Raw genomic sequence first — 15,615 nt, 5'->3', positions numbered from 1 at the left:
TTTTCCATGGTGGTCTAGCTTCAATTGACTCATGATTTCAACTATATATAAAAAATTACTAAAATCTCTACAAAAGCCCCTTTTGATAATTTACTTTTGTTCAATTTTCATCAATAAACTGACATTAGCTATAGAACTATTGAGAAGTAGAGAGTATTCGAAAGCTATTTTCTTTTGTTTTACAAAGCACAGCCACAAATCATAAACTGATCAATCTCAAGATGTCAAAGTCTAGCAAGTAATGCATTTTCTTAAGACAACAGATTAATATTTCTAACATGAATCAGTTCACGACATTGTACGGTATCTATTGGATGTTACTGGTAATACCATCGTCACTTTTAAATCTTATAGAACGTAATTTATCTCTATGGCGTTGATAATTATTTACGAAGATATTCACTGAAAGCGAAACCTTAATTAATAGATATTATTATTAAAATAATTCAAATAACTGTGAAAAGGGTTTATATTTTAACAAAAAACCCTATTTATAGCGTAGATTAATTATATCAGCATTATTTCTCACACCTACGCAGCTTTTCCACGAGCAAAAATTTCCCCAATAGATTTCATTGATGACATTTAACAGATATTTATTTACATGTATTATATGCATTTAGGTTAAACCTCCTTCAAACTCAATGTATTATCTAATAAGTAATTAATTAGTGTGATGTAACGATTTTTGTAAAAGCGTGAACATGTGGGCGTAGTATTGTGTGTGTGCTACTTTCGATAGATATGAGTAGTATGTATCGTCAATCCAAAGTGAAATATCTGATTGCAGAAGTTTAAGAAGATCGAAGAAAAAAGAACGAGAACAGAGGGTGATTGGTATGAAACAGAAGAATCAGTCGAGTCTAAGACAACTGATTGATATTTTGCAGCAGGAACAATCAAGTTTGATACAATTGATTATCATTTTGTAAATTAAGTATTTACTGGATGTTTCTCAGATTCTACTAAGGTATTCTGTAATTTTGTGTTGAAATACATTTGATTGTCCCGACTTGTGTTCTCGTTCATCACTGTATCAGCCAACATTTTACGTGAGTAAAACGACACATTTGAATTATTAAAAAAACTACTCACAAATGGTAAGTATGAAGAATCTCATGGAGAGAAGGTGATTGAAACATAAACTTTAAAAAAAGATTAAACGATGCAAATGTTTGATGACTATTTACAATTCCCTTCCAAATAACATGGACAGTAATTGTTGAAGTAGTATATTTAGCTAATCTAGAAACATGTATTATTCATCAGCAGTTTTTTATATGATGAATTAGAATGGAAAATATTGGCCTACGATTATTTATTTTCAGCGAAGGGATCCCTTTTCAATGAATTTGTTATCAAGCTGCACAATCGTATATATATGAAAATTTTTTTTCGTTTTTTTGTCAAAGTACTAGTTCCGTGAGGAAATGTGAACAAGAAACAACCAAGATGATGATATACTATCACTAATGATAATGAAATTTCATTGACAGGAAAGTTGAAATAGCAAATCTATGGGTGTTAGATTTTACATCAAAAACAAAATTTCAAGCCAGTCTAAAGCATATGATTTTAAAGATATTTCATCAAATCAATGACATAATGGTAGCAACTGGATTTCATGAATAATATGACAATGATCACTTCGTATATTTTATCATAAGTATCTTGTTGACCTGAATTATTAAGTATAAACTAACGAAACTGAGGAATTCTTGGGCAGATTAGAGGATTAGTCACTAACATATTAATTAAGTTATATGACAGCTTTTTATATAGATCACTGTTTAATGTTTGACATGAATAATCTATGGAGTAGATAGATAAGCATGTGAATTATGAGATCCCTTTGTATCAAACATAGTCCCTTTTATGTATGCAACAATTACTGACATCTAAGTGACCATCGATTGTCGGTGAATTGTCCAATGGTAAAACGTTTTTATAGCCTTACTTGTCATTTTAAATGATAAGAGTCACTCTCGTGAAGATGACCTCATTAATTTTAACTTGGGATAAACTGATTACTGTCTGAACACTTCGTCCTATAGGCTAAATTAGACTGAGTTAATCAATTAATCAATGTCTTGACTAGATATGTTCACGCATTATCATTGGGCAGTTTTGTCTTTCATAAAATACCTAACTAGTTTGACTAAGTAAACTACAAAATTCATTTATTATTTGTTTTTAACTATAATAAGTAATAACTGTACAATCATTTGAGTTTTGTTTCTCACTAATTTGAAATAAGAATGATAAGGGGATAGATTCGCATGCATATAGGATAAAAAATCTCTTTGAACCTAGCACACAACAATACCATCATACACTGTCCCATCGCCCTTGGCAGATCAAGTGACCTGAAAGTCACAAGAACACCATCAGGGTGTACTACAGGCTAGGTATCCCATTTCCCATTAATTATCAGGGTTAAATACTACTCAAAGGTGATGCTCAGTAATATTAAGTGTTCCATCAAAGGTGATTATATTTTGGCACTAACTAATCAATTTAACTGAATAAATGAGATATTAAAAAGAATAGTTGATACTGACACGATGTGATTTAAAAACATCTATTTTTGATCCAAAAAAGAAGTATAAATTACACACTTACCGGCTTTAACTGACAATAAACTGAGTTGGAATTGTGAAGTCGTTCAACCTACTTAATACTACATGAAATCCATATAACCGAATGACTTAGACTACCTTTGGGGTTAAGCACTTCTGTTTTTCAGTAGAGACTAAGGAACAACTGAGTATTTACTGAGTAATATCATATTTAACCAGGTACTGAAAAAAACGAAAAAAATGTGTTGGACATAATTTGACCAAAATGCCAAAGAAGCTAGGTTTAACTTTAAGTACAAATCCCGAGGGATGTTTATTATTGAATGAGGTCAATTCAAATAAATGACTTAACTCCTAGTCGACAGTCTACTAGTTAGAGTTAATTAAGACTTACCAGATGATTTTGGATTTTTTTCTGGTTGGCGTTTTTTAGCGAGTTAGTTTTCTACGGGGTGGGGTCGCTAACCTCATGCCCAACCCTCCTCCTTTATCCGGGCTTGGGACCGGCAGTAGCCCGCGGAGGGGCTACAGGCGGAGTTACTAGATTATTTTACTGGATTTTATTTTACTCACCCTGTTCTATTTATTAATAAAATTCTTTGAAAATAATTTTGATTGTAAACTCTTTGTCTGATATAATTTTGATAACTGACATGGAAATTCGATTTTTATTTACTGTCAGGAAATTTATGTCTTAATTTTGTTTTCCTTTCATTGATACATTCAATACATGGCTCATATTGTAACTATTCTTTCTTTATATAACTAACATCCTTATGGCTAATAAACATATAATCATGATCATTCGATAAATCACATCTATTTTTATTTTGCACATAGTCAGTTCACTTGTTTTTATTTGAATGAATGCACACTAAAACTTCAGGATATTCATGCATAAAAACTGTACATTGACAAGTGCATTGGAACAGTGACACACGGAAACAGTACGAGCAGTCTAGAGTACGTATCGGTCCTGCTTCTACCTAGCCCAGCTAGTTAAGTTCAGAACAGCCTTTGCGGTATGAATCTTTATACTTCAAACATACTGAGCTTATATACCAACCAAACTGACCACATTGTACCATAAAATAGAAAATAACATATGTACAAGATTTAGCCAAATGTGGCTGTGAATAGGGAGGAACAGTAATTAGTAAACTGGGTGTAATTCTTGAATGGTAAATCGTATAATAATAGTCTATGGGTCAAAATAAAGCTCATAATAAGGGAAACATGAATATGAATAGTTTAGCTATTTAGCAATTATACGATAAAAAATATATGCATAATATTGGTTCATAAATGGATCCCAAAGTTATCATTCATAATTCTCTTTGGGATACAACAACTAATAGTAAAATGTAGAAAGTAATTTTCATCCTGTTTGGGACTTGTTATTCAAATGCATCTATTTCCTGTTATTGATGTTCGCATTAAGATTCAAACATTATACTTTTCACTGTGGACGTCAGCACGTTATCCACTGAGTTACTGAATTCAGATATCCACTAAATTTTTCAAAAGTCATCAAAATATTAGCATTGGTTTGTAATACATTCAGAACTATAAATAATCAGTCTTTTCAGAATATGTTTCAACTGCCTTCATATTGTATTATATCACAAGCATTAGTAGACTTGGTATACGGCTACGGATTGAATTCAGTTGATGATTTCCAAATAAAACGAAAAATATTTCCTAAATCAAATATTTATTGTTCTCCGGTTCTTATTAATTCTTCAAATGTTATTAGTTTGTAATAGTCAAATAGACATCTGTGAAGCAGATGGTAATGTTGTTGATTTCTTCCTTGATTTTTTACAAGAAGAAACTTAACTGTTTCACAATGTCCAAAACAAAAATTTGATAGTTTATCGATGAGGATTTAATTGGCAAAACTAAAAAAGGTTCCGAGATATGGACATTTTCTTAGAACTGAGAAATTATACAGGGATATTAGAGATTATAATAAATTTGTTTCTTTAATAAGAAATGAATATCACTTATTTATAATTGTGTTTTTTTAGTGAACAGCATTTAGTTAGATGATCAGTGAATAGTTACTTTATGCACATTATGGATTAGACTCAAAACTTGTTATTCTTATTTGTTACTCAGTCATGAGTTTAGTTTGAGAAGTTATTATTATTATTACTGATGACTTTATTCAATATCATATTTCTGGTACAATATAGGATTCTCAGAACAAGGTATTTCAACTTTTCTTCTTTTACAAAAGAAGAAAAGTAAAGGTGAAAGAAACTGATAACTGCATACACATATACATAGGTTGTTTAATGAGATAAGAATCTACACGTCACGTAGCATAGTTTCTAGATAAGGTATTATAGAGCTTTTATACGATTGCTTGCGTGCATGGATTCTAATGTACTGACATCTCGTTCTACCAGAAGATATACAAGGAGAAAGATATGAAGTGGATGGTCAGTAGTTGTTAAGGAGTTTGCAAGACTTTAGATGTCTATCTGAGACTATATTAATAATGAATTCATTTAGTATTGTTTGTTTGAATCGTCCAATCGATGTGTTAGGACTGCAACTGGTCAGTCTCTAATTGGCATATGTGCATACTGTGTGTATTGCCTCGATATAGCCTTAATTTACAAGCATTATAAGCAAAGATGGATAGTGGCTAGCAGTGGGATCCAGGATGCGCGTTTCTTCCTATTTGGGACTCGTCAGATGAATGTACCTGCATCTCAGTGTTAATGTTCACTCTGGGACTCGAACCCAGTACCTTCACTTAAAACTCCACGGCGTCATCCACTCAGCCACTGAGTCCTGATAGCCACTAATTATCAATAATGACCTCAAAAGATTCACCACACACTCTAGGAACTGCCTTCATCACTCTCCACAATAAGGCCAAGCCTTTTCTCGAAAGTCTGGCAACGAATAATGGATAACACCGAAGAATAATAAGTAATATGGAAGAACTGACAAATTATAAAAGTAAGTGTCGAGTAATCCCAAAAGCACGCAGCCTCTTTATGTAGTAAGTCGGATGAGAAACTTCCTTGAATAACAATAAAGCATGAGAAGATCAAAAAAGATCGGAGGAAAAAGTTACACCAACGTAATTGACTTTCAACACTGTGTTTATCGAAGAATCTTTAGTGGTACAGGCATTATGGGATTCTGACAGAGTTTTAAGGTACTGTTCATATTTCAGGCTAAAGTTAACAGTTTGGTATTTAGACGGGTTAATTGTAAGACCATTAACAACAGACCATCATTCAATATGAGACAAGGACTCATTAATTTGAAGAGGATGTAAAGAGGTAGAAATCTACAAACATGTAGTGAGATCGTCCGCATATTTAACTGAAGTATTTTCTCTAAAATATGGCAGACCGTGCATAAAAAATAGAAAAGAAAAGGAGAATGAACTGCTCCTTGTGGCACAGCTTCATGAAACAGTAGAGACGCAGGACACTTCTCTTCAAACACAATTCCAGAGAAGTAAAAACATAGCCAGTTGGTTATCCTGCTGTCAGTGTTGATGTTAAATAAGTTGTTAAGTAGAAATTTTCTTGGAATAGAGTCAAAGGCATCAAACATACTTCTTACCCTTTTCCAAGCTGGACACTATATTATGATGAAGAACAACAGCAGCATCTAAAGTGCTTCTTTTGCATTCGCATTCGCATATACAACAGTACATTAAAAATAGTTGTGAGCAATGGATCATTACCAGATTTTGTTATAGTTGGTACTTGTTAGTGGAATATCTGTAAACAGATGGAAGGAATAGTGTTGTTTAAGTGATTCTGATGTATTTCGGAGAAAATAACATCAAGTTGTTTGATCCATGCCAAACTAGAATATTTATATAATTTGAACATTAATTAGTAACCAATATTAAGTTGAAAACTGTTTACAAAATTACTAATTAAGATGACATTGCATAGAATAATAAAACATCGGAAGTTATCTTAGAATATAGCTCGTCTACAATCATTAAGTTTAATGTAACAACAGAGTTAACAAAGGGAATTGATTTTTCTTGGTCGACATTTGTGTAAAACTGAAAGCGTTCAACTTAAAAGCCAACTTTCATCTTAGTTTGGTTACTAAATGGTGAACACTTAAATCTGGCAAATGTTTTTCGCATATAACATGGCCATACTGAATAAGCACGTATAGAACTTTAGAGATAAAGCAGTATATTTAAATATTTGTAAATCCAATGAAGCAACATTGAAATTCTCAAATCTGAGAATTTAAGAAATAACTGGATAAAGGGATACTCATGAAATTGGTTTTATGAATTTTTCAGTATAAATGGATTACATTGTTTATCCAATTACAGACTATTTTAAACTAGGGCACTTGGAAATTGTGCAATAAAATGATAACTACTTATAAGTAGCATAATTATTTAACACAAACGTGATAATGACTAATAGTTTATAACACGTACTGATCATTGACAAACAACCATTGGAAATCTGAAATTAATTGAATAGCTGTTTCATCCTAGTATTGAACTTTTCAGCAATGTACATCCACTGCAGCCGCGAAGATGGAACATGGATCCTTTGATCCCACATCCAGCATTTAACTTCTAAACTTATGATATACATAGTTACACAGAATAATTTCAAATAATTTATGAAACAGTAACTAGTTTACTTTTACAATTTTTTTTCTGCTTTGTTTTTTAGATCAGCTACCTCGTTGGGGTAAGTTTCTTTTAAACTCAGTATCAGTAGTCTACCAATATAAGTCAACTATTTTGAATAATTTTTTAAAAAAGGTAAATGGAATTACGATTAAGAAAGAATAAGAGGTTGGACGTATCATGTTCAAGCTTCAATTGGTGGATCTCCAATATATAATTACTCAAATTTCAGTTTGCTTAGACTTATATAAGTTTCCATGCACTAAAGAACAAAGCACATTATTTGATAACGATACAATGACATATAGCTTTAAGGCAAAGAAAACAGACTGCTATAAATTACGAAGACGCCGGTATTACAATCATTTGCATGATACTAATCAGTATCAATTTTCTAAGATCTTTAGTTTAGTCAAACGTTGGTGGGTCATGCTATTACTAAGGTTTTTATTTCAATTAATTTGATACTGGTTTTGTCCGAGTGTATATAAATTAGCAGTAAACGTTTGGATACAATTTTATCACGAGTCAAATATCTAAACAAAGAGTTTTGTTAACAATTAAATGCAAACTCTTTTACTTGATTGACTGGATTATTGACTACAATCCTCATAATTAGTTTATTTGCGAAAGGTGTAGTATTATTGGTCATATTGATAGTAATTCTGATTGAAACGGAGTTACAGAATTGTGAGGAGTCCCACAATAAGACGAAACGGCCGTCCAGTGCTTCCAGGTTTTCTATGGTCGTCTAGCTCCAATTGACTCATGATTTCAACTATGGAAAAAGTCCTGTTAGTTTTGCGCTTTTATTTGATAATAAACAAGAATCATTCACAAAATTTGATTTCATATTTAGTATTAAACAAAAACTATCCATCAATATCCAATGGGACAAAACTAATTTCATTGCTGTTACTGTTCATATAAACGTAAAACAAATTGTAATCATCCAATGACTAATTCAAAACTATCCTACTTCTAGTTCTTGTTTTACTTGTATCTTCCCATTGTTATATTGAACTTCAGTTGATCAGTCTCTTTTTGGCATATATGCATCCTATGCGGACTGCCTTGATATTGCCTGAAATCACAAGCTTTATAAGCAAAGATGGATAGTGGCTACTTCTAGTAACTCATAATAACATTGTCATTGGAATGAATGATCGTTGAGAGTATGGTCTAAGTTATGATTTAGAAACCAATAGTTGCACGATTATTAATCTTATGCTAGCACACATATGATTATTGATTCTAGCAAGTAATACTCTAATTCAATCTCATAAGATGAACTATATTTCATAATTATGTTGTGTCACTTTAACTGGGGCACAAACTGTTGAATAACAATAGAAATGTCATTATCCCTCATAATTATTTAACATGACTGATTTCAACCTTTTTTGGTATTTACTTTTCCCAGGCGAATTGGTACAAGTACATCAGCAAAGAATTTAAATACGATAAAGTCGTTACGTGTATTACGTGTTCTTAGACCTTTGAAACAATCAATCGTGTGCCAAAATTGAAAGTTAGTTTAGAAATCTAAATATTTCCTTATAGTGTTTTATGTAGAAATAAAAAAGAAAACTTTCTTAATTAAATTGAATAAAGTTTTTTTAATGTATTACTTAGTTTATATAGATGTGATAATACGTATATTGATAAGTAACCTTAATTTCATTCATGGGTTATTCAGAACGATGATGATTTGTATTTTTGCCTATTCAATCATTCTTTCACTTTTAAACATCTATCTCTGTGTCAAAAATGGCTTGTCACTATTCATGGTTCAATTGCTTTCCTGAAAATAACCTTATCATTTATGACAAATATATCTATATTTATCCATGAGGATTTGGATACTCCAGAATTCAATGCTGTTCATAATTTAACACACTTGCTTCAGTATAATTGGCTTAGATTAAAGGATTCAACAATGACAAGTAAAATCCAATCTTATTGACATACATTAGCATTCAGAAGCATTAAATCGGTTGACATTAATTTCACGGCTCGTATGATCCTCTATCACCCTTTTCTTTTAAAATTAATGATGTGAAAAAAGTTTGGCGATTGGTGAACTCGTTTTTGAATGCGTGTGCCCAATTGAAAGTGAACAAACATTTTGTCACCTGTAATAATTTTTTTAATTGGCTGTAAATGGTGCAGTTTTGTAATCTGATTCATTCAAATCGAACTAGAATAAAGTGCTTTTATTAGATGTGAGAATCAACACTTTGACATCCAATTATTATTTACAATAATTAACTATTTGATTACGCTGCTATACTCCTGTCACTGAATGTATATCGGGATATGTTTTTTTTCAATCATATAGAAATGCAAGAAATGTCAAGAGCAATAATATGTAGATCATTGTAAGATAATTTGTAATCAAACAATTATCTCGAATTCTTAGCAGTTAATCTTGGTAATCTCAGCTTACTATGTTCTACCACATATAGGATTATGTGAACTCTATATTTTGTGAAATGACTCAAAATCTGTCGATTTAATTCAAAATAAGTTTTGTGATATCGTCCTTAATGACAATGGACGTTTCAAATCACATAAATCGACATGTAGTAACCATCATACGATAAATTTTGATAACGATTAATCCTTATCAAGCTCTTTCATCTGACGTATTAACAATTCGTTTATTTCTTTGTATTAGTAGAATCTCTATCATACGTGCGCAAACGTGTATATCTGAACGCTTATTACAGCCTACGTATATTTCTGTTTAGCTCAATTCTTGACTGCTTAAATATAGCTCCATGTATTACTCTCCCTCCCTGATATATATGTGTTTGTACTATAAAAGCAAAGTGTACTTTAATTCTCCGTGCCCTTATTTGATATGACTATAAATTTCGTTCTATATTCGCTTGCAGTGATTCGTTGGCCTTTTCTCTTCAAATAATGATAATAACAAATGGTACAATTTATAGTATGGAACAGACTTACTGAATTGCACTAATATACCAACTGTTAATGAAATGTTCCTATTTCTAACGGGTGTTATCGTTATGTTCAACACTGTTTATAAGATAATGTACTTATAGTAAAAATAATGATGTGGAAATCGACAATTATAATTCTAATCCAGTCGTTTGTCCGAATAGAGGCCCAGTACATTGAATTATGCGAATTCGGACTGTACTGACGGAAATCGAATTGTGTTCACACGTCGGGGTCACCACTTTTTGTAGCGCTCGTAGCTTCGTTAATCGTTCACCTTGATAACTGTTATTACAAGGACCTCATGTGATTGAATTCAGGTGATAAGCTGCGACTACAATTTGTTAGCTGGTCGCACGTAACATAGAATTATAAACATACCAAGGGGATTTGAAACGAAAAAGCCAACGAATCACTGCAAGCGAATATAGAACGAAATTTATAGTCATATCAAATAAGGGCACGGAGAATTAAAGTACACTTTGCTTTTATAGTACAAACACATATATATCAGGGAGGGAGAGTAATACATGGAGCTATATTTAAGCAGTCAAGAATTGAGCTAAACAGAAATATACGTAGGCTGTAATAAGCGTTCAGATATACACATTTACGCTAGTATGATAGAGATTCTACTAATTTTTTCTGGTTAGCGTTTTTTTAGTAAGTTAGTTTTCTACGGGACGGGGTCGCTAACCCCATGCCCGACCCTCCTTCTTTATCCGGGTTTGGGACCGACAGTAGCCCCTGGAGGAGCTACAGGTGGAGTTAGATTCTACTAATAAAAAGTAATAAACGAATGGTTAATATGTCAATAACATTGTCTGTCAGATGAAAGAGCTTGATAAGAATAAACCGTTATCAAAATAAATCGTAACAATGTAACTACCAATACACCAACATAACACTCTGCTTTTTTATTTAGAATATACTATGTTTTCGAAAATTTCAATCAGTACTATCATTATTGGTCAACCTGAAACCCATTGACATGCATAATATCAGAAAACGCTTATCTCTTATGTAAATGATTTTCCAACTAACAAGTTACACAGTCATATATTTTTTTTCACTTTACTTTTCATATTTCAGGCTGTATTTGATTGTGTAATCAGTTCACTTAAAAATGTTTTCAATATTCTAATCGTATATTGGCTTTTTCAATTCATTTTCGCTGTCATAGCTGTTCAATTATTTCAGGGAAAATTTTTCTATTGTAATGATGTTTCTAAAATGACAAGAGATGATTGTCAGTAAGTCTTTGAACTATTATTATTATTACTATTACCAGTTTTTCTTTTTCACCTAATCTAGTATATTGGATATAATGAAGTCTCGGTGTGATACCTTCTCTTTTTATAGTTTACCTACTTAATATGAATTTAGATTCTAGGATATGAGATGTTATATCACACGCCCTAAACGAATGTTCATGGAAGTAGACATATATGAATGAATATCGAAACAAACACAAAGATGTTGATATCAATGATTAAAAATAACACTGAAGTATCTATAGAGTTTCTTGATTTAAAATGTCACTTAGCCTTTCAGAAATTATGTTTTTTTTCTCTAATCAGTTGTCATCGGTATTTACAGTACGACGGGAATTTGATTAGAAAATCAGAAAACATTGATGTTTCATTTGTACCTAACGAAAACAAAAGCAGTTTATGTCTTTCAATTTAGGAGAGCTGAAGATAAGTAGGGCATTTTATCTTAGTTAAAATATCGTCATTCTGTGGTGTGGTCTACTTATATCCATATAAGTAGTATATGGTGTTGGTCAGACATAGAATGTATTTTGACAGAAGACCGATAAGGAAAGAACTGAAATGAAGCGCAATCGGTAGGAAATTGCATGAACAATGAAATTAGAGAAGAAACGGTGAAGATTGAGACAATTGCTTGTTAATTTGCAAATTGACTGTTCATTGTATGGTTGTCAGAATTTACTGAGATAGTCTGTAATTCTTGCTTAAATACATTCGATTGTCCCCAACCAGTGTTCTGTTCACTACAATTCTACTTATTACTGATTGTAAGGACTTGTATTATTCCATTGTTAGTATTGAGGACTGAGGCTGATCAGTCTTTGCTGATATATGTGATTCATGAGAGGGTAAGTAGATATATTAAAGGATAACAGTTGAATGACGAACACGTTTTTATAAGCTACAGCAGTATTTAAGTATTGTATTTTTTTCACCTGTATGTTTGAGTTATGAAGCTTTGAAACATGGTATTTGAGAGCACTACTAGTGTGTCGAGGAAAACACTAAAATGATTGGTCACACTTTGTGTGAATAAACATGAAAAAAGGAGCAAATAAACAATAACTGTCATACTCAAATTCATAAATGGAGATAACTGTATGGAAAAAAGTTATGTTAGGTTAATTTCAAATGGTAAACGCAAAGAAAACAAAGAGGACCAGACATTTGCTCGGCCAAACTGTGTATTGAGGAATTCTGTAAAAGCTCTAATCATAAATTGATATACTGAGATAAATTTTCTATGAATTTATGTGATATTAAATACTTGAGCTCAGAGTCTATTTTCATACTAGCTCACAAGGCTTCCTCAAAATAAAATGAATAATTATGTAAAATTCATTAAACTACTTACATATTTGCTAGTAGCCCATATGTTAATAATTAAATAGTTTGTTTCAAAATGATCGTATTTCTTGTACTCAAATATAGGGGTCAATTTATTGACTATAATGATCGGGGTGATCCATTCCTTCAGAATCGTACATGGCGTACACGTGACTTTAATTATGATAATGTAATTCATGCAATACTTACACTATTCACGGTGACAACTGGTGAAGGTTGGCCAGCGTAAGTAATTAATTTCTTAATAAATAAATTTAGTTTCTTTAGTAATTCAGTATTCAATTATTGCGAATCCGTAGTTCTAAGAATTCACCATTACTAAGAACGTTTTGAATTTAGTAATTTCACAGACGACAGATGATATCATACTTTCATATTCCAATCCCTGTATTTAGTTTGAAATATTGATCATGTTTCAGGTGAAATTACAAGAAAATTCGTTACTTCATTCAAACTGTTATTCCTAGTTTTCTTAGTTTGAAAATAATAATGATATTCATCCTGATCTGGTATTTGATTTACCCTAATTTAGGGACCATATGTTATCTAACATAAATCTAGCTAGAGTGGGCAGTATTACTTACTTACTTAGGCTTGTCACCCCCCAATGGAGCATAGGCCGCCGACCGGCATAAAGTGTTCAGTATAATGTGCAAGAAAGTGTCACTAATTTCCACAGTATATATTTATCAGGCGAGTCGTTCAAAAGATCTCTAAAGGCTTCAATATAATGTGTTTGATCGTGGTTATGTCGTTTCAAGTGCTTAAAGAGCAGAAAAGCAAGAGTGAAATCCAAAGTAGAGGTTAGTGATGAACAATTGTATTCTATCTCTTAGTGGTAGAAGTTCTCCCGCATCAATCTAAAGTAACTAAAAGTTTATTTGCTTCAAACGGGTTTCTAAAAGATACAAACCAAGGTTTAACACTGATAAGATTTGTCTCTGTTAACTAAGATTTTATGAAGACTTTCGGTCAATTTCTCTGTTCATCCACACTCAGAGGTTTCCGATATAAGATATCATAAAAATGGGATTTTTATATGAATTTTTTATGAAGAATCAAATAAGTTTCACTCATGTTTACTGACAAAAGATGGAAATAAAACTGGTTTGACTTGAATATTAAACAAATGAAAGAAGTTATATACCAGCTCTCATTCAAGCAACCGGGCACACATGCATTTTCATTTAATCGAAAGCATTCTTCCGAACTTCACTTCAATTATAAACTTAAACTTGAAAGCCAGGACATAGGGTCACTATGTATAAAAGACACCACATTTTGATTATTTGGTCCTTTGTAGATTGGAATTACGCCTTGTCAATACTGAAATTCGTTAGTCTGTATCTTACAAACCCATGGATTAAACAAAGAGGGCAGCGAGGTTTATCTTGAAGTCGTACAATAATTCTGATGAATACTACTGCCCATAAATTGTATAATCTTTTCATTAAAGTCACTTCACACTTAAGTGTTTCGACATAAACTCCCTCAATTTCATTCAAGCGTTTGTTTTTAAGGATGCATTTTCCGTAACAGATGTCTTATTTCTGTCCAGTGGAATACATCACCTATAGTATGTTTGCCGCTCAAAGTGTTTAGGACCAAAAGTATACACACTTGAGGTAAGCTAACGAGACTATTCAAGCAAACATCTGTTGGAGTATTCTACTCTCAAGGTTCTGGCCTAAAATTAAATTTCCGCTTTAAAATGTAGAACGTAGATATGAACTACTTACTACAGATTAAGTAGTTAAAATTCAATACAGTGGGATAAAATCAGAAAGGAGTACATAAATACACTAAATCTTGTTACAGAATTTCCTGCTTTCAGTCATATGATTATTAGACACGGCAGAAACCCTGAGTCTATAGATGACGTATAATGCTATAGGTGATTGAATTTAGTAAAAGAATAGGCAATCATCTCGAAGACTAACCAAGGCTATTTTTCAACATTGCTCACTTTTAAAGGACATGTTATCATTAGAGTGAAGTGATAATAAAAATATTAATACTATTATTAATAATAAAAAGATCATGCCAATAAAGGTCTTATTCAATACTATACGTTTAGTTGAATGTAATATTCTCATAGTTGAAAGCATGAGTCAATTGAATCTAGACCACCAAGGAAAACCTGGAAGCACTGGACGGCCGATTCGTCTTATTGTGAGATAGGAACTCACTGAAGAAAATTAGTGAACGGTTGCTCAACTTAGTGAATTCGTTGAAGTCAGACATTAACACTATCGGATGCCGGCTCAGTGGTTCATTGGTTAAGTGCTTTGGCGCGAGACCAGTAAGTCCTGGATTCGAATCTCACGAGGTGAGATAGTGGATGCGCACTACTGTGGAATCCCACAATAGGACGAAACGGCCTTCCAGTGCCTCCAAGGTTTTCCATGATGATCTAGCTTCAATTGACTTATGCTTTCAACTATGAAAATACTGAAATCTCCACAAAACCTCTTCTGGTAATATTCTCAGCCTATAATATTATGATAAATAAAAAAACTACTACTATTATCTCTATCTAATGATAACTCTTAAATCCTTTCAACTATGTTCATGTTAAAAAAAATTATCCTTCAAAAGTCAATCAAATTCTTTCATTGAGACAAGTCAATCATAGTTATAAATAAAGTTTGATTACAAAATAATTCTACTCAAATTTGACTTTCTCTTTTTTTTCTTAAATATCCACTTATTACTGTAAAGTACTTAAGATTTATCAAGTAAATAATGTTAATTCATTGAATTAAATAGAGATTGTTTTCGACATCTCTTTTGAGAGGTA

General features: G+C 32.1%; 1 protein-coding gene across 1 annotated transcript in view; it reads left to right on the top strand.

Annotated features, from left to right (window-relative positions):
• Positions 1-15,615, top strand: part of Smp_004730 (voltage-dependent calcium channel) — a gene marked incomplete at both ends in the record, with an annotated part of 129,847 nt that overhangs the window by 73,195 nt on the left and 41,037 nt on the right. Inside the window, 4 exons of the mRNA XM_018796213.1 lie at positions 7,271-7,289; positions 8,651-8,719; positions 11,287-11,447; positions 12,900-13,040. Of these exons, the coding sequence (XP_018650448.1) occupies positions 7,271-7,289; positions 8,651-8,719; positions 11,287-11,447; positions 12,900-13,040 (390 nt within the window). The remainder of the gene's footprint in view (positions 1-7,270; positions 7,290-8,650; positions 8,720-11,286; positions 11,448-12,899; positions 13,041-15,615) is intronic.

Source organism: Schistosoma mansoni, chromosome 2, assembly GCF_000237925.1.
Source record: "Schistosoma mansoni strain Puerto Rico chromosome 2, complete genome".
In the NCBI taxonomy this organism is placed as follows: domain Eukaryota; kingdom Metazoa; phylum Platyhelminthes; class Trematoda; order Strigeidida; family Schistosomatidae; genus Schistosoma; species Schistosoma mansoni.
The sequence above is the reverse complement of the archived record's forward strand: the minus strand, read 5'-3'. Positions and strand labels throughout refer to the sequence as shown.